This window comes from Dermacentor albipictus, chromosome 7 (genome assembly GCF_038994185.2).
Source record: "Dermacentor albipictus isolate Rhodes 1998 colony chromosome 7, USDA_Dalb.pri_finalv2, whole genome shotgun sequence".
NCBI classification, from domain to species: Eukaryota; Metazoa; Arthropoda; class Arachnida; order Ixodida; family Ixodidae; genus Dermacentor; species Dermacentor albipictus.
Window position 1 is genome coordinate 109,547,526 of NC_091827.1, and position 20,014 is coordinate 109,567,539.

Sequence of the window (20,014 nt, forward strand, 5' to 3'; positions counted from 1 at the left end):
CACCTCGGCATCTCTCGAACGCTATCGAGTATACAGGAAAGGTATTACTGTCCGATGTCGGTGTCTAACCACAGACATCGCCTGTTACATCAAATTGACGAGACTTCCAATGACGCAAGACCCCACCGACGAGGCCCGCGGGATTGCAGTAGCCGATCTAGCCTCCTTGCCGACCGTTTCAGCAGTTCGCAATGGATTTGTTGGGGCCATTTCCGACGTCAGCATCTGAAAACAAGCGGATCGTCGTGGCCACCGGCGACGTTACGCGCTACGCGGAACCAAAAGCCTAGCCCAAAGGTAGTGCAGTGGAAGCAGTGAAATGACTTGTCGAGCACATGCTGCTGCGACACGGTGGCCAGAAGTGGTCATTACAGACAGAAGAACAGTTTTTATAGCTGAGTGTACTCAAGCCGTCTTCCACTACCCCTAATGCGGTGCCTTCGCCGTGAACTCAAGCCATCCTGCTGTACAGCCATGCAAGTCACCGGAGGACCACAGCCGACCGCCCGCTGATGAATGGCCTGACGGAACATCTGAACAAGGTGCTCGGCGACATGCTAGCGATGTTCGTCGACGTCCAACACAAGTGCTGGGATGCCGTCATTCCGTATGTAAACTGTGCTTAAAACACGCAGTGCAAGGAACAACACAGATCACGCCGTTTAAGATGGATTACTGAAGGAATTCGATGAGGAGTCTGGATACTGGCACACATCAATGATGAAGAAATTCTCGACGTTGCCGCAAATCACTAGCGCGCCGAGAAACCCGACAGCTCGTCCTCCAGCGCATCAAAAAAGCAGAGGACAGAGAGCCGGAACTACAATCTTACACGATGCTGATTGTATTGTAGATCTGATTGTATGTATTACAGGAATTATCTGGTACATTAGATTATGCAGCAAGAATTGCAGGCACTCGCGTTTATTCTGGGACCTTCCATGACTAATTTACGAAACCAACAATCTTGACCCACAGTTCAGATTTCGACGATCGTCGAACGTGTTCTCCGCTATCGCTTTGCTTTGAGTGTGACTCAACGGAGCGCCCCTCCACGTTTGTTATGGTCTCAGACACCTTATCATAAATTTATTTCAATTTTTATAATTAAGCGCACTAAAGAGAATAAAATACTGGACCACAAGTTATTTTTCTTCGCGCCATTTAGAGACTATAAGCCTATCTATCGTAGCATCGATCATTGATTGAGCAATGGCTTTGCGTGAAAGATCTATGACACACGCGCATTTCGGAAATCGGCCATAAACATTACAGCATGAAGTATGAGCAGCATCAATGAATTCTGTGGATATTTATGTCATTCACTGGCTGAGGCTTGATATTCTGGATCCTTCTGTTACGCAGTTTCTTACTAGGCAAACTAGGAGCCAGACGTGTGCACTGTTCCGTCTGATGACCTGCGTCTTGTTTTTGTAGGCTGTCTCCGCCAGCAAGGAATAAGTACGTCCACGACAACAACATTTTCTTTTTGTCCTCTTTGTTGCTAACCAACCCCCTAGAGAAAGAAATACCCTGTTTTGATTCCCGCGTGTTGTAAAGGATTGTTTGAGTAATGCTTAAACTTTGCAAAACACACGTGTGTGAACAGATAATGCATATGGAAGCATCGCAAAGTGCGGCAGTATCATAAGAAATGTAATACAGCTTTTGCTGCGATCTTAATTTAGGTAGGCTAAGTATGGTGAGCGAAATACCTATGGTGGGCACACACCTGGCTGTGGTTGATAAATCACAACCCAGATAACCCGTTATAATGAAAAAATGCGTGTCTTGATTAGATTGTGTGCTTTTCTGAAAGTGATAGCTGCTGTTAATCATGATTTCAGTTTTGTTTTCTCATAGAGATGGCTGTTCAATGTTGAGATCATTTTTGAACACATTTTCTCTCGTTGCAGTATTCTAGGGACTTCTAATGCCTTTTTAAATAAAAAAAGTACAGAGTCACATCCATTGTTAAAATCGCAAAAATGAGACGCGATTCGTGACGTAAAGATTTAGCGTTTATTATCGAAGCACAACTGCCACTACTAGAGAGTGCTCCATGGGTGGCGCGGAGCCAAAAGTGCAGGGGCAACATAACGAAAACGTGACCCGAATTTTAGGCCACGAACTCGAAGCAGCATTCCCTGTCTCACTTCAACAGACGTCTTGGAAGAACACTGCTGAGACAATATCGCTGATCCAGTCCTTGGTTCGCCAAGAAATCGCTAATATGGATCTTCCCAGCGCCTGCTCTTTGAGTCACCCTGACACCCGCCCTGCTCCTGTGCCTCGGTCCGATCGAAGTCAACCTCGCAGTGTCCGTTATCCCTACACTACCAGGAATCCATCGGACTGGCGCACACCTGACGACAGGCCGATCTGTTTTTTCTGCGGCCGAATCAGTCAAGTTTCCCATCACTGCCGGAGCCATTGGCCATCCCCTCCTCGAGACACCTTCCGGAATTCAATTTCACCCCGACGTTCCTGACTCCGTCGCTTGTACGACGCTTTTGACGCCACTACCTCGACTCGCCGCTATGCTCGCTCGCCCTGGCCTCAACGTCGCCAGGCACGTCCACTCCAGCTTCACTGCTCGCCCCCGCCGACATACCCAAGGCAATCCCAACAGGAAAACTAGGCAATGCGGTACCTCGAGGGGGCGCTGCCATGTCGGATTCACCGCAAAATCCTCCTTTGACGCTGTATACGAAATATTCTTGACGTCCAAGTTGATGGCACACCCGTCACTGCACTCATGCATACCGGAGCACACACATCGATTATGACCAGCCGTCTACGCCGCCATTTAAAGAAATTGTTACGCCTGCCGTTACTCGGTTCGTACGAATCGCTGACGGTAGCACGATGAGCATGGTCGGAATGTGTACTGCCCGTGTGAGCATTTCCGGCCGCTAAACTCGTATTTTTCATTGTGCTTGCCCAATGGCCCCATGACCTCATACTAGGCCTAGACTTCCTTTCCACCCATTCAGCGCTCCTCGATTGTTCCTCAAGTACTGTGCGTCTTGACCTGCCTGTACTGGACGTTCATCCGACCCCACACAAAATTCGCCTTAGACCGACTGATTTTGTTCACATTCCACTACAGGTCTTGACATACATGGAAATGTCGCCTTCTACGCCAGCTTCTGATAGTGATGACATCTCCACTGCCGTAACTGCCATCATTCTCACCCACAACGTTACTTTCCCGCATACGATAATGAAGGTCACAAACAATCGCACCTATCTTCCTGTGGTGAATTACGTACTCGCTAAGCAAATTCTGCCTAAAGATGTTAGAAGTTAGCTGCCTTAAAGATGTTAGATGTTAGTAGTTGCGTTGAGGCTTTTGCCGTCGACGCTTCGTGTAAGCCTTTCCGGTCTGCCAAATTTACTGACAATGACATTAGGAAAATGATCGCCCCGAATCTCACTCTTGCAGAGATGGAACAGCTCTGCAGTCTATTGTTTTCCTACAACTATATATTCGACCTGAACAACCGACCCCTGCGCCGACGTAACTTTTTAAACATCATATACATACTAGCGATAATCCACCCATCCATCGGCGACCCTACCGAGTTTCAGCTTCGGAGCTTCACGTCATCAAAATGGAAGTAGACAAGGTGGTAGCGAAAGACATCATTGAGCCATCGTCAAGTCCCTTGGCGTCCCCTATCGTGCTGGTCAAGAAGCATGACTCATGGAGATTCTGCATCGATTACCGCCACCTCAACCGCATCAAGAAGGACGTCTACCCATAACCTCGTATCGATGACGCCCTCAATTGCCTATACGGGGCACAGTATTTTTCGTCCATCGACCTACGGGCCTAGATAATGGAAAATCGCCATCAATGATCCAGATCGTGAAAAGGCCGCCTTTATAATGCCTGATGGTCTTTAAGTCTTCAAAATTATGCAATTTGGGCTATTCAACGCTCCGGCTACCTTTGAGCTTATGATGGACTCATTGCTCCAGGAATTCATGTGGTCGACTTGTCTCTGTTACCTAGATGATGGTATTGCGTTCTTGCCCTCACTCGCACACACATTGAGCGCCTTTCAGCTGTACTTACAGTTTTTCGCAATGCTGGTCTACAGCTCTTCACTATAGCACGCTCTCTCACAGATCTCCTGAAGAAAAGTGTGCCGTTTTCACGGGGATCCTATCAGGCCACCGCCTTTTCTCGCCTTACCACCATGCTCACCACTACACCGATTCTAGGACACTTCGATGCTTCAGCCCTATAGGTGTGCGCACCGATGCCAGTGGCCGCGAAATTGGTGCCGTCTTGGCGCAATTTCAGCACGGCCATAAATGTCTCATCGCATACGTTAGCTCTCTGTCGCCACCTGCGGAGCGGAAATACTCTATTACCGAGCGTGAATGTTGGCCGTTGTGTGGGCAGTGACGAAATTGTGCCCCCATTTATACGGCAGGCCCTTTTCCATTGTAACGCACCACCACGCTCTTTGTTGGCTTTCGTCCTTAAATAATGCCACAGGAAGGCTTGGACGATGGGCTTTGCGGCCACAAGAGTATTCTTATTCGGTGGTGTACAGGTCTGGTCGCCTATACAAGGACGCCGACTGCTTGTCCCGTTACCCTGTACACACGCCCGCCAACGCCGACATGGACGCTTCCGCCAAGTGATCTTTCCATTTCCCAACTTTTGGACATGGCCAAAGAGCAACGCCATGACGCTGCTTTGAGGACCCTCACTGACCGAATGAAATCTGCTCCTACTGATCCATCGTTACGGTGGTTCACCCTGAACGACAGGATAGTGTACGAATGTAATTTTCATGCTGGCGGTCCTCCCCTTCTCCATGTTATTCCTCAACACCTCCGCTGAACCGTGCTTCAGGAGCTTCAGGAGGCCGCAACTGCCGGACACCTTGGGCTTGCTCGCACTTACGACTGCGTGCGCCAGCGCTTCTACTGGGCCGGCCTCGCACGCTCCGTACGGCGTTGTGTAGATGGTTGCAAGTGCTCTCAACATTGCAAAAAGCCCGCAACGCTTCCTGCTGGGTACTTACAGCCGATCGACATTCCACCTGAGCCATCCTTTCGCGTGGATCTTCCGCTAATCGGATTTCGACAGTCACCGACTGTGTTCGTTCGCCGCCATCTTTGTGCTTTGAGTGCAGCCTATTTTGGTGGGCACAGGGTCGCCCAATAAAAGTTAGTTTCGTCATTTACAGTATTTCTACTGTGTTCTTTACCTTCACTGCTACGTGACATCTGGTGGAGGTAATTATGTTCATGTACAGGACGCCCCAACAAAATCATGATCCAAGCCCAAACCTGGAATCAACGTGACGAAGGTGCGGCGAGGTAGCCGCAGGCTGCAAGGACTACAGGCAGAGCACGGAAGTTTGCCTGAGATGACCAGGAAGATCACCACCAAGTCAACAACCACAATTTCAACTTCAGTGCATTCCATCGTGTTTCTACAACCCAGGGAGCCACCTGCCATCCGCAGAGCTTTGTGAGACGATGCAGAAACCTGGCACAAGACTTTCAAAAGAACCTCAGCCTTCAACAACTGGAGCTCTGAGGATAAGCTTCGCCACGTGTACTCCTCGGTGGGAAATGGCGCGAGGACATGGTTCGAGAACCGCGAGTCCCCCCTTACAACGTGGAACGGTTTCCGCAGTAACCTCCTGGGGACGTTCACGAGCGTCATCCTTAAAGAAAGGACCGAAGTTATATATGAAGGCTAAGTGCAGCTCCCTAACGAGAGCGTTGCAATTTTTACAGAAGTAATGAGCTGTCTATCACTCCACGCCAACCTGGAAATACCCGAGAACAAAGTCTGCCTACTCATGCAAGGAGTGAAGCAAAAACGTTTCACCGGATTGATACGAAGCCCACCGAAGGCCGTCGAAGAGTTTCTTCGCGGAGCCGCCAGCCTTGAGAAAGCACTTGAAAAGCGGAACCGACAATTCAACCACCGTACGAACTTCACTACTCCGGAGTTCAATCGCTGCGCACCGATGACTTACGTGAGACTATCACAGCGGTCGTTTGGGAGGAACTTGAGAAGTTGTTCCATGCCACGCAGCCTCAAGTGAGGTTCATTGTTGACATCAACCGCGAGGACATTCAGCAGCCACTTGGAGTCCCCGAATCGGCACGGCCTCAACCGGAAGCGATGACCTGCGCCGCCGTTACCCACTGTCACGCTATCGTCCATTCGCATGCCAGGGCCCGGTATTCCCGCAGTTTCGTCGTTCGTGGCAGCAGCTGCGAGCACGGCCTCCCATCACCCTTCGCAGCTACCCAATCAGAAACGTTGTATGCCGCACTTCAGACTACGCTCGCTCTGCTACCACTGCTAAGGAACGGGCCACGTCAACCGCCGGTGCCCATACCGCGGTATCAGACTGTGAAGCGTCACCGTTAACACTCCCAGTACAAAGCTTGTCGAGCGGCCATGTGACATCAGCGACTATATCGCCACAACGCAGTCGAGATCCCGACGACCTTCACGTTCATCGTCGCCAAGCGGCTACATATCACCGCAGCGCCGACGATACACTGGCTGAGCCCGGCTAACCTGGCCGTTAAATACGGCCAGCTGGAGGACACCTGATAACGCCGACATGAAACTGCAGGGCAAGAATTACTTTTCATGACCGAACCTGCCCTGCAACGTTCGTTATCCTCCAACAATACTCACGAGGCGTAATTCTTGAGATAGAACTCTTGAACCAACACTGTGCAATCATCGACCTGAGTTCGAATTCAACAACGCTGTTTAGATACCAAGCGATACCGACGTAGAAGTCTACCAGTCAGTCAGCGTGCCTTGAGTGTACTTGAGGACCAAGTCAGCATCCCGCCTCACTCCAGCGTTGTCATTTCTATTGGGAGCGAAACATCCGCATGTGTAGAAGGCGTCATCTAGGGAGACCAGTGTGTAATGCTCAACCGTGAAGATGGGATCGCTCAATTGCACGTAGGGAAAGTGAAAGTGATGCTGACAAAATTCATCCAGGAGTTCAAGCAAATTAAAAAGCGCACAGCGATCGCACATACTGAGGAAATTGTGGAACCAGAAATGCCTTTGTCCTCTTAGACTCTGTCGCATCTACCACGACGACCTTTGTTCCCAAGCAGACTTAGACACCAATCCAAGTATCGTATGAGTAAGCAGCAATAGCTCAGAAGTCTTCTGCGACGATACAAATACATCGTCGAGGATTCGACAAAGGCCCGTTGAAAAGCATCGCATAATAATCCACGAGGGGAGCTCGACCATTCCTTTAGAGCCCTTACCGCGTTTCGACGAGAGAACGTGACGCTATACGGCAAAAAGCCCAGGAAATGCTCCGCGACGACATCATCCAGCCTTCAAAAAGCCCGCGGGCACATCCTGTAGCCTTGTTGATGAAAAGGGACGGAACCCGACGCTTCTGCGTCGGTTATCGTCGACTGAACAAGATCAAGGAGAAGGACGTACGCCCCTCCAATGGATAGACGACGCATTGGATTACCTTTGCAACGCTAAATACTTCTCGTCGATGGATCTCAAGACTGGCTACTGGCAAATAAATGTCGGCGAGACGGATCCCGAAAAGACCGCCTTTGTCACACCAGCCGGCCTCCATGACTTCAAGGTCATGCCATTCGGATTGGGCTTGGTGCTCGCAACGTTTCAGCGCGTCATGGACACGGCGTTAGCAGGATTTAGGTGGGAAACCTGTCTTGTTGACTTGGATGACGTCGTCGTATTCGCTGGAAATTTTAGCGATCAGCTTAGGCGGCTTGCAACAGTACCAGATGCCATCAAGTTAGCTGGGCTCCTTCTAAAGCCAAAAATGTGCCGATTCGTTCACGATGAGCTCCTGTTGCTGGGCCATGTCAGCTGAAAATCTGGAATCCGCCCCGACCCCCAGAAGACAGCTGCCATTGCAAAGTTCCAGCCACCCATCGGCAAGAAGGCAGTGCGTAAATTTCTTGGCATGTGTGCCTACCACAGGCGCTTTGTCAAGGACTTTTCACGCATCGCTGAGCCACTGACTCATCTAACTTAATGTGATGTCGATTTCAAGAAGGAAACGCCGCAGGCCGACGCATATAAATTGACTAAAAGGACGCATGCAGTCACCACTTGTACTTGCACATTTCGACAAGGACGGATCGTCGGGGCTGTAGCACAATTCTACCCTTAACTCTATGGCAGGTGGTTCAATGTTGTCAACGGCCATCACGCGTTGTGTTGGGTAGCGAATTTAAAGGACCCTTCTAGATGTCTCTAGGCTGGAGCCTTAGACTACAAGAATATGAGATCACTGTAATCTGCATGTCCTGTCAAAAACATTCTGGTGCCGACTGCATGCCTTGTTCTCCCAAAGACTCGGCCCCGTGATGACTAAGACGAGGATGTCTTTTGAGGTACAGTAAGTGCAGACCACATTTTCCCGAATAGCACTCAGCGGACCCGGAGCTTTGAAGCCTTGCTGAGTACTTGGAAGGCAAGACCGACGTTCTCCCGAGGGTATTTTTGAGCGGCTTGTTTTACTTTTTCTTACGGAACGACGTCCTGGTGAAGAACCTTTCGCCAGCCCGCGCAACCTGCTTTTACGTTGTGCCAGCAGCCCGTCGGTCAGAAGTGCTGCATGCCTTGCAGGGGGATAAGACAGCCGGGGCACCTCGGCTTTCCCCGTACGCTTCTAGCAATACAAGGTAAAGACTATTGGCCGCGCGTGATTGCCGACGTCGCCCGCTACGTCAAGACTTGCTGTCACTGCCAGCAACGCAAGACACCACCGACAAGGACAGCGGGTTTACTACAGCCGAATGAGCCTAGCAGATGGGGATGAATTTGTTGGGACCGTTTCGGACTGTTGCTAACATGTTGCTACGTCATGGTGCTCCAGAAGCCCTCATTGTTGTGTCGGCTGGCGCTCATCTTGATAAGAGCACTCTGCGAAGTGCGCATGCGCCACCAAGTGTTAAAAGCAGATTGCCCCTTGCTAGCGCCCCTCTCTTTCTTGCCGAGCCCCAACCCACAAGCAGGGGCTAATAAACGTTGCTCACCCGGAACTTGTCTGATCCTTTCGGCACGCCTGGCGCAAAACGTAACACTCATCACCGACAAAGGAACAGCTTTCACAGTTGAGCTTACTCAAGCCATACTGCAGTATATAGCCAGACAAGTCAACGAAAAGCCACAAGTTTCGAGAAATTATTTCACAAATTGTGGGACGACATACATGAGCGCTATAGTTACTTTATCTTCGTTTACGTCAGTTTACGTCAATGCAGGAATGAGTGTTTTTGGTAAAAGATGAAATGCAACGACAGTGCATTTTTGCGGCGACTTAGAGGGCGCATGTTTCCCGAAGTGGTGTCACTCTGGAAGTTCATTGCATACCTCGCAAACTCACCGGATACATTTCGTAAATTTCAATATGTATCGCAATGTAATTATTCAGGAAGCTAATTATTAACCTTTTGTTGATTAGGTAAATATGTGTTTCTAGTTCTCGTATATGTGGTATTCGCCTTTAGATAATGTTGCTCAAGGACTGGAATTACGTTATCTACAGAAAGCAATCTTTAAAAATTCCGTAAAACTTAAAAATCATCACCCTATATAAATTTTACATTTACCAAGGCCTAAAATGAATACGGTTCTATCAACGTCTTCCCTCTTTTTCTTTCCATGTATACTCTAACCGTCTCTTTCTTTTCTCAACCGCTTCCATCGGCTTTGATTCGATCAGCCATTAAAGTGCTCGTATGTGAGCTTTAAGCAAAATATTAGGAAACTATTGTAAAATATTCAGTTTTTCATGTCAGTATATAAGGTGTGAGTGAAAGTAATACATAAGTTACACATTCACTTCCTAAAAAACCAAAGTGGAAAAGTAAAACAGAAATTTGTCACTTTAGGTTTAATCAAGTTTGGTGCACGCTACATTTTACCCTTTAAAGATTCAACGACACAAGGCAGAGACATGACTCCTTTTTCCTCATAGGGAGAGTAGTGCGTGTTGCTGCATGAAAACATAAAATTGAAAAATAGCATTTTTGAAGAAAATTGATCTTTAATTGGGTTTATGTGTGGCTTTCACATATTATGGAAAGGAATTTGATTCGGAAGAGATGTCAGTAGTCAGTCATCGAGGCATTGCGTGATGATTGGTAGAGGAGGCAAATGTGCGAATATTGACAACAATGTACAAACATTGAAAAGTTACCTTGCTTTCTGTACCTTAGGTAGAATTATAGGTAGTAATCTAGGTACCATTATACATATCAACGAAGTACGTACTGAGGAACAACGGCAAATATCACAACAGCTTTCGCTTTCCAGATGACAGTCTCTTATACAGGAACAGTGAGAACGAACTGCGATATATGGTGGATGACTTTCACCGAGAAAGTGCGAAAAGCAGGATGCAGAAAGCAAAAGAATAGGCCGAGGAAAAAAAACATGATAGCCACAGAGCATCTAAAGTCCATGGAAGAGTACGTTTATCAAGGTCAATTACTCATTCCAAGGGTCCCTGATCTTGAGAAGGAAATTTGCAGAATAAAAAATATGGGTCAGTGTCCATGTAGTAGACATTACCAAATGCTGACCACAAACTTAGCACTGTCGTTAAAACGAACGCGGACCAACTATAATTAGCTCAGAATTCCTTCTGCACGAGCAACTTAGCTTGCATATGAATTTAGAGGTTCTTTGGCACCCCATAACGACCTGAATGTATTGCGATTGACCGAATTGAGATAATTGGTCCAGGCACTAAAAAGCAAGCGTGCTAAAATATTAGGCGATCGCCGCGCGTTTAGCTGCAATGGCGTCGGAATATTGACCTAAGTGTCAGTGTTTACCATGTAACTCTAATGACTCTTCCAGATAGAGCACGCAGCCGTAGGGGCAGCAGGCCAAGGAGCCCGTATGAAAGCACGTCTGCTCTGCTGTCGTCTGCTACAGTCAAATGTGTGTATGATCGCTACGAGAACTCGCAGGCATCACCAGTGTTATGCAGCAAATTTCGCTTATAGCCAATGCTGGGGACCAACGACGAACGCCCCACCACCGAAATAGACGAAGTAAAACGATAGCAACAGTCAAAATATATAATACCTATCATCACCAAATTCACACCTACCATAATAAAAATTGCTAACTGCTTTAACGTCGCCAATCATGTCCAAAGGATCGACACGGCGCCAATGGCTAACACTGCCAGCCTCTGACGCTCTTTGAATGCTGTTATCAGGTACGCTAGTGGGACATGTGGAGAAAAACAGGCTGTCTTCACAACTAAGTGCAGGGCATCACTTCTTCAATTCGTATGCCTGCATGATATTAGGGCACAGCTTTTACACACCCGTTCCTGTGTTGAACGTCGGCGCCACCGTAACCGGTAGAACGAACTACCGGAATGCAGCCAAGCATAAAAGACGGCGATAGCGCAGAGAGTGCGATGAGGAAAGCGGACGAGGAAGGTGCAGTAGAAGCATCAGAAGAGAAATAGGAGCGTCTCAAGAGACTTGTTCCGCAGGGATCACCAGCTATGAGATGTCATCACAGTAGCCTGCACAGTCATCCGGTCACGGTTGACATCACCACAAAAGGATGCAGTGACTGCGACCGCCCATACTATATGAGGAAACAAAGAGCCAGCGTGCATGCCATGCGCCGCGTCGGCTGCTTCCCCGGAGAGTGCATGCGCTCTGCGCAAGCTACGGGTTCCCGCGTTCCCGTTTGTTTTCTGAGCAATGAGTGACGCAACCGGTGGAATTCAAAACTACTAAAGAGCGGCGCTTGATTTTCGCACTAGGGAGTGCCGTAATCGTAGGGCGAATTTTTCCTCGTAGCAAAAAAAGCCACCGTGGTTGGCAGTGGCTTGGCTGTTTCGGTGATGCGGCCGAGTATCCACGTGGGTTGAGATCCTGGCCGGGGTGGCTGCTTTTAGATGCGGACGAAATACTAAAACGTTCATGTACCGTGTGTTAAGTGCGCCTTCCAGAACCAAGGTGGGCAAAATGAATGCGGAGTCCCCCACTGTGGCATGCCTCGTAATCATATCGTGGTTTAGTGAACTAAAACTCCCAAATCCATTTATTCGTTTTATTAGTAAAAGGAATGACAAGGCTTTGCTGGACTAAGAACAGATTCCAAGAAATTGTACGCTTGTCTTGCCTTAAGCAAGAAAACAAACAGTGAGGTGGGCACGAAAAACTGCATATTCCCTAAGATAGGTGTCAACAGAAGAAGTGCCCGGCTTGACGGCACATTGATCTGTTTCGAGCTGTGTTCAGCCCAATATAGCGTTACCGATGTGAACACCAGCGTCCGCTCCTGACGTAGTCCGCCATGCGTATCACTTCTAACTGCTAGGCCCGTTGTGCTCATAAAAATCATACTGATTAATACACCACTAGCTGCTCCTATCCTTATACCATACTCCTTTTCACAGATTCAACACGAGTAAAAGATGTTCCAGACCCTGTATGATGACCTACCACCCATGTCAACGGAAGTACTCGCTCTCCGTAAACAATTCTGGGAAGCCGAAGGAGAACACCTAATTTTCAACGTGAGTTCCTTGAAAACACTTACTATTCGACACAGCTCGTCGTCTAACAATATGTCTCGTCAACGTTCGTCTGCCACTGAAGCTACAGAGTACCGAAAAGGTATCAGCGCATCAGAGCGCATCCTAGACGAGTAGATATTCGTAGGGAAATGTGAATGGGGACAGTGGGCCACAATTTCCCGTCATCAATTTTCGATTAGGTAATGTGCTGTCTGAAACGACCACGTGTGATGCGGGAAACGAGAGGAACTATAGCAGACAAAGATTACATACGTGCTTTTCAGAATAGTCAATTATCTCAAACGCAATTACCTTCTCAGGTCTGGCAACTACAAAAATATTAAAAAAGTTTGTAGAACCTTTCACACTCGTATAGCCGTAGTTGGCTCGTTCACATCAGTATTGTTCCTATTTTTTTGCAAATTCGACGAATAGTTATGCAATCGCCATTTCGAAAACAAAAGCTGTCCGCCCATTACATTGCTTGGGTTATAAAGGTTGAGGAGGTATTCTATGCTCAAATGTTTACAACGTTTCTTTGGCAATAAGCACGACATACTTGTATAAGATTGTTATTGGCTGAAGAAGAGCCAGTTCCGAAAGTACATAAGGGCGCGTTCTACTACAAGAGTAACGGAACATAAAACAACTCTGACGGCAATAGCATAATATTCCTTGCTTGTTTCGGCAGCTGGTGAGATGTTCTGGTGGTCTACAACAAGGTCTACTGCTATTACACGTAAACCAATAAGCAATGTTTGCTATTGTGCATGGAATCAATGTGCTAGAAGGCATACAGTGTGTCCCACATAACTTCAGCCAAGAATTTAGGTATGAAAGGCGCGTCGGAAGGGAATTAAACCGAACGCACAATATTCGCAAAGGCCAATAGCAACTCAGACAGTTTCTTGTTTGCCCCGGAACTAATTCATTCATTAAAAGATTAATTACCAACTTTTTAAACATTGGCTAGCATGAGACGCAGATTTGTAGAGCACCTCCAGAAACCACCGATCTAGTTGTTTCCTTTCGGATACGTCTCACGTAGTCCTTTTTTCTGGGTTGCAAGAAAAGCCCTTGAAATATGAGAAGAAAAAAAAGCCACGTGGCGGAGCACTTGCGCATTGCTACCGTGCTGCTCTCAAGCGTGCGTTCGGTGAGCAAGGTCGGCTCCCGTCGGATGATGGCGATAATGCATGCTGCTGGCCTAGCGCTGCCGCTGAGATCAAGAAAGCCCTGCCGCTTCCTCGTCGCCAGTCACGATGCAGCCGACCTTGTTCACCGACCGCACGCTTGAGAGCAGCACAATACCACTGCGCAAGCGCTCCATGACATGGATTTTTTTCATACTTCGCGAGCTTTCTTAGCAACCCAGAAAAAAGGACTACGTGAGGCGTATCCAAATGGAAACAACTCGATCGGTGGTTTCTGAAGGGGCTCTTCTTGGGGTCCTGAGCCAATAATTAAAAAGTTGGGTAAATTACCCTAATTAATTATGAGGTTATGGGGAAAAATTGTCTGAGTAATACCCCTGTCACAATGGGCGTTTTAATGTCATTCGAGTCGAATGGCATTCGGTGCAACGAATGTCATTCGCCAGCAGATGTGCTACACTCGAAAAATTAATGTCATTTGGTGGCGATACCAATGGCGATCATTCCGAAAAAAAAAAACGTGGTGGCTAATGTAGAACAAGGTAGGTACAAATCGCTTGCATAAGTGCATAGAAAGTGCTTGCCGACGCCTGATTAACCAAAACATGCAACCAGGCGCGCGGGAGTTTACAACATGGCCGACGAGCAGAGTGGCGGCGGTGTGGTGGCTTGGGCGGCGGCCGGACGCTGCTGAGCTGGAGAGTAGCAACAATTTGCGACAGCCTGCCGTACAGATTTTGTCTCTTTAAAGCAAGAAGTCTATTAAAAGATGCAGAAGTTATTCTTTCTTTACGAGTACGGCTTTCAATTTGCAAACGCTCTGTCCTGTTTTGCTATGCTTGTGGGGTTGAGAGTACACATTCGCTCCGAGTGCCAAGCCGAATGAGTTTCTCCAACTCATTCGATTGCGGACATCATTCAGTCCTAATGGCACTAAATATCGCTGTGTAGCAGCCGAATAATATAATTCGATGGTAATGCCATTCGATTGGAATGACATTAAAACGGCCAGGAAAAACATGGGGAATGTGGGAGATGGAAATTCAAGACGTTGAGCAAAACGAGAACAAGGTGAAAGCAGGAGCTAACGTTTTGACAGGTGGACTTTTGTTCAAGGCGACGTATGCTCTCCTCGCCACAGTATATATCGGTGGGGTTCTTCTAGAGGAGAGGGGGTGTAAGGCGGGTGCGTGCGGCAACGAGGGAAGGTGTGTTAGCGTGTCGAATTGAGAATAAAGGAATGCTGTGCACAAGGCCAAGGCCAGCCATCCCGCCCTCTGTCAACCACGTGTCAACGCACGCGTGTTAGCCGGCGTGTCAACGGCGTCTGACACGCTGGCTGAAAAAAAAGGAGGAAAAAAAGAAAAAAGGATACGCCAAGAAACCAAACTAAGTGTTGTTGCCTATAGCTTTAAATTTAGCATAGCGAATAGATTCTAAAGCTCCCTTTGAAACGTTTATGCCTATTGGTTGCAATGTTCCTGAATTTATGGATAAGTTATGATTCCCTGTAATTTCTTTCTCAGGCAGAAGCGAAATTTGACTTTAAGATGCAGAGTTTAAGTTCATCAAAGTTATGACCTGGTTGGTTGAGATGTTCGGCGATGGCTTTGGAAAGCTTTTTAGCTGTGTCTTCGCGATGACCATTTAATCTGACTTCATGGATTGTCCTGTTTGACCGATATATTGTTTCTTACAGAAAGAACATTCAAGCATATAAATCACATCCGAACGTGTACAAGTGAAGCTAGATTTGACTTGATGTGTATAACTATTTGCGGTGCTTTTAATTTTAATGTAACTTTGAAGGTGCCTGCAGATTATGCTCCTGGGGCAACAACATGCTTTTATTACGGGGGGATGCTGTTGGCTGACTTTTGCGTGCACTGACATGTCTCTAAAGTGCCTGTTTCGGCGATAGGTAGCCCTAGGTACATCCGGGAGCGCTTTTCTCAGACGCTCGTTACTTGATAATATTGGGTGGTATTTTCGTAGGATGTTGTTTACATTTGGGAGTGCATTAGAATATCTTGTTATAAAGGCCGGCGGTCTGTCAGATTCTAGGTTGGGCTGTTTCTTCGCCAATACAGACTGTCTCTCCAATCTTGACGCGGCATCATAAGCTCTATCGAGAGCAACTTGGGCATAGTTCCTTTCTGCTAGCGTTGTTTGAAGGTCAGGTGGCGGTTATAATCGTCGTCTTCGCGGCAACTTCTTATTCGTTTCGCTTGTGCGACAAAAATTCCTTGCTTGCAATGTCGCGGCTGATGACTGTTGTAGTCTAAATATTGCTGGCTATCCTTAGGCTTCTGGTAAAGTGTCCTTATCAGTTTTCCGTTTTTTATGTCGACCGTCATGTCCAGGAAGTTGATCTGGCTAGGAGAGTGGTGAGCAGTAAATTTAATGCTCGGGTGAAAGCGATTGAAATGGCTAATCAAGTGGGTTAAGGCGCTTGTGCCCTGTTCCCATATTATAAATATGTCGTCACTGTAACGACCAGTGTGACAGGGGTATTACTATAGGCTATTGCGAATAGTATGCGTTCGGTTCAAGTCGCTTCCGGCACGCCTTTCATTTTTAAATTCTTGGCTCAACTTATGTGGGACACCGTGCATAATGTGAAGGAGTGCAAAAAAAATGAAAAGGTAGGCGTTGCTTGTATACAGATTGTTTAGAGAAAGAAGTATCCATAACGGGGACCCAAGAAAAATAATCCACGAGGCCCTGGCGTCATGAGTTGCCACAGCCGCCCTCGAAATCTCCGCTGCTTCTGTGACAGAGGTAATTGGCGCCATCCATCCGGTGGGCGGGAAAGCAAATTCTCTTGTCTTGCACGGCCGCCCGCACGGGCGCGCGCGCGTGTGCGCCCATCCAGGAGGCCGCGTCCTTCCGCTCCTCCTCTCAACGCCTCACTCCTTGCCCTTCCTCACAACCCCCTCGCAACACCCTCACCTTCGGCTGTTCCCGCGCGCGCCCGCCGCGAGCCCTGCCGGCCCGGCGCCCCGCTGCATGAAGTTTCATGTTTCGTTATCTGCTGGTATCGGAAAGCGTGCGCTGCTGTGCGTTGGCCGGCGTGCGCAGTTTCGTCAGTTCCGTGGCCCTCGTGCTTGTGCTCCGCCATGTTTAACAGGTTTCACGACTCGCAACGCGCCTGCATCGTGCAGTCTAGCGCGAATACCTCAAAAACAAACTCTGAAAGGTTATTCCCGGTACATAAATACAACAATGAGCGCTTAGGCCCAAGGACATAACAAGGCGCATACGAACACGGCCCTATGGATGTGTGTGCTCCATGAGTGTGCGGACGTCGTTGCGCCCTGATTGTGCTGCACTTTGCTCTTACCAGTGGACGCAGCTGACAAATAGATGTTCCTCCACACTGTCACCTTGTATATGACTTGTGTTTTTCTGTGCCATGTCTCAACGTGCAGCTTCAGTAACTCGCCCAGCTTTCCATTCCGCTCTCAGTGCTTTTTGTGCGCGTCACCGTTCAACAAACGTACTAAGAGCCGAAAAAATACTCTGCGTGTTTATAAAGGAGAAGGAAGGAGGCTTAAACATGGGGACTCATGTTTATTAGTCAAATCATAAGAAGCCAACAAACACTGACACCAAGGACAACTTCGGGGAAATTACTTGCGCTTAATGAATGAAATAATGAAACGATAAAATAACGGAAATGAAAGTGGATGAAAGAACAACTTGCCACAGGTGGGGAACGATACCACAACCTTCGCATTTTGCGTGCGCTGCTCTACTAATTGAGCTACCACAGCGCCATTTCCCCATCCACATTCTTGGGTATTTATGTTTCCTAGTAGGATCCTAGGAGTGTTAGCCACCGCCACCACTGACAGAGCTTAGCGGTGAATGTGGAACATCCTTTCTGCCACAGGTGTCACAAAAACGTTATCTTTTTGGGCGAAGGCAACTGATCAATAAACCCATACATGCTACCTGAAGGCATCAATGTTGCCGGATTCAGGACTCTCGTTATGCAATAAACGGAAGAAAGGGGGTTAACCGAGCGGCCCCATTTTTTTAGTCATATCGTAAGAAGCCAACGAACAGTGACACCAAGGACAGCATAGGGGAAATTACTTGTGCTTAATAAGTCAAACAAAGAAGCGATAAATTAACGGAAATGAAAGTGGATGTGTTTTACGCGTCATTCGTGTTTATGTATTATCTTAGTAATTGGCGATGGGAAAACCGCGCGAAGAGCCTTCATGCATAGGCATGATACGTCTTTTTTTTGTGCAAAACATGAGCATTGCAAGTATCCTATATCAGATTTTTGCAGTTCGTGTTTATTACACAAAGGAGTGCCAAGTACACAAGACTTAATACCTTAAGTCACATAATTTTCAGCTAAACATTGCATTCGTGTTGAAAAAAAAGTCGTGTTGTGGACTTACATGACGTGTTTTCTAAGGAATAGGCGTTTCTGCGAATGTTTTCTATCTTCTGCTGCAAAATCTGACTACCTTATGCTTCCCCTTGCCACCGTCACTCAAGTTGTGGTCAAGTGCAAAATAATGTGATAACGGGTATTTCCGTTTTTAGTACAAGGTTATTTTTTTTTCTGCCATGTCTGCTCTGTTTGTTTACTAGTAATGGAAAGTTCACGCATTTCATATACTTTTGTGCAGATATATAAGTAAGTTCCTGTTTTTTTCTATGGCTGTCAATACAAGAATGTTTGCTTCTTTATTATTTTTCAAAGTATTTTACGCGTCATTTTTTGCCATTGACGGTGAATTTTCGCTTTCTTTAGTTGTCGTGACTATGTCATAGACGTCGTCCAGTTTTGTGCACCATCTCATTCAGTATACCAGAAGCCCTTCCACACTTTCGTCTTTAGGGCATTATATAAAAATATTTTCTTATGTGTGTGTGCATTAAACAGCCTACGCGTTTCTTTTTCATTCAATTTTTTGTTATTTTACTTGCTGTAGACTTTTGTGTTGTCTAGTAGTCATGTAGGAGTCATGCATCTTTCAAGTCTGTTCATTTTCCGAGAGTGTATCATGCCATGTTATAGGAAAATCGTTGTTTTCGGAAACAAAGTCGATGAAACAAGGCCAAAGATCTGTTGTGTTGGAAGTGTGATTTATGTTCTCGCAGGCGATGACATAAAGTATGCGCAAGACTGTGTGAGTGCAAACACATAAGGAACCACGTGCCAGTTCACAAAGAATACCAATGCGCGGCATAGCACGCGCGCACGACAAAGAAAAAAGAAAACTGCACCATGGACAGGCAAAAAGAAAGCAAAAGTAAACGGTGCGCGGGGCATGGGAAAGGGTGGAGAGGCAGCGAAGCGGTCGGCGTAATAAAAAACAAAAAGAAAGAAAAACGGCGATAGGGTGAGGAAGCGCCACGCGGCAGCTGTTCCTGTTGCCATGACAACGTAAACAATCGTGTGCGCCGCCATTTTGCCAAAGTATCGCCCTCCTGCTAGGGCCGGGGGCCTTGGTGCTAGCGTCGAAAGAACGTCTGCATTAAAACAGCCAATGGCAGCCATGCGGAGATTCACCCCTGGGGCCAAGGTACATGGCGAGAACTTCTAACCCTAGAACGTAAGAGTTAGCAGCGCTAATATGCTGCAACACTTTCTAAGGCCTTGTGTAACGCGACGATGCATATGACAGCGTGAAGGGGCACGCGCACAGAATCTAGGATGCAGAAACAGCACAAACACGGCTTTGGGGTACTGATTTATACACAAGTTTAACTAACATGCTCTGATTGCTCTGAAAGTTTTTATTGAAAAGAAAGAAGCTGCTGCTTGCAACGCGTTCAATTCTGTGAACGTCGCAGTGACGAAGTGCAATTTCGACAGCGCAAAAGTGCGGGCAGCCAAGGCTGACAACAACAAAAAAACAAAACAAAAAAACAACAACAAAATTTAGGAGTAAAATATTTGAAGCAGCGACAAAAAAAAAACAGAACTCTTAGAGCTGACAACAGCGGCTGAAATCAAATAATCAAATCAATAATAATCATGGATGGAACGTTGTGCGGCTCGATAACTATTCCAGCCTAAGCAATATAGACAGGAAGTGTATTCAAGTGCTGCAAGCTGCAAACTGCACTAATGTTGCAGAGCTTCTCGACAGTAAACTCGGTGGCTCTGTTGAACTGGGAGATATTGCCGCCATAGAAAGATTTCTAGCACGTGATGCAGATAACGTGAACACCACTTGCTTGTGTTCGTGCGATAGGAGCACCGAGATTCTATGGTATGCTTGCAACACACACCTGGAGACTGGCTGTCTT

General features: G+C 47.2%; 1 protein-coding gene across 1 annotated transcript in view; it reads left to right on the top strand.

Annotated features, from left to right (window-relative positions):
• The first annotated feature begins 1,343 nt into the window (after positions 1 to 1,343).
• The window catches only part of LOC139047893 (uncharacterized), a 149,408-nt gene continuing 130,737 nt past the window's right edge, over positions 1,344 to 20,014 (top strand). The window contains exons 1-2 of the mRNA XM_070522068.1: positions 1,344 to 1,461; positions 12,459 to 12,578. Of these exons, the coding sequence (XP_070378169.1) occupies positions 12,477 to 12,578 (102 nt within the window). The 5' untranslated portion in view covers positions 1,344 to 1,461; positions 12,459 to 12,476. The remainder of the gene's footprint in view (positions 1,462 to 12,458; positions 12,579 to 20,014) is intronic.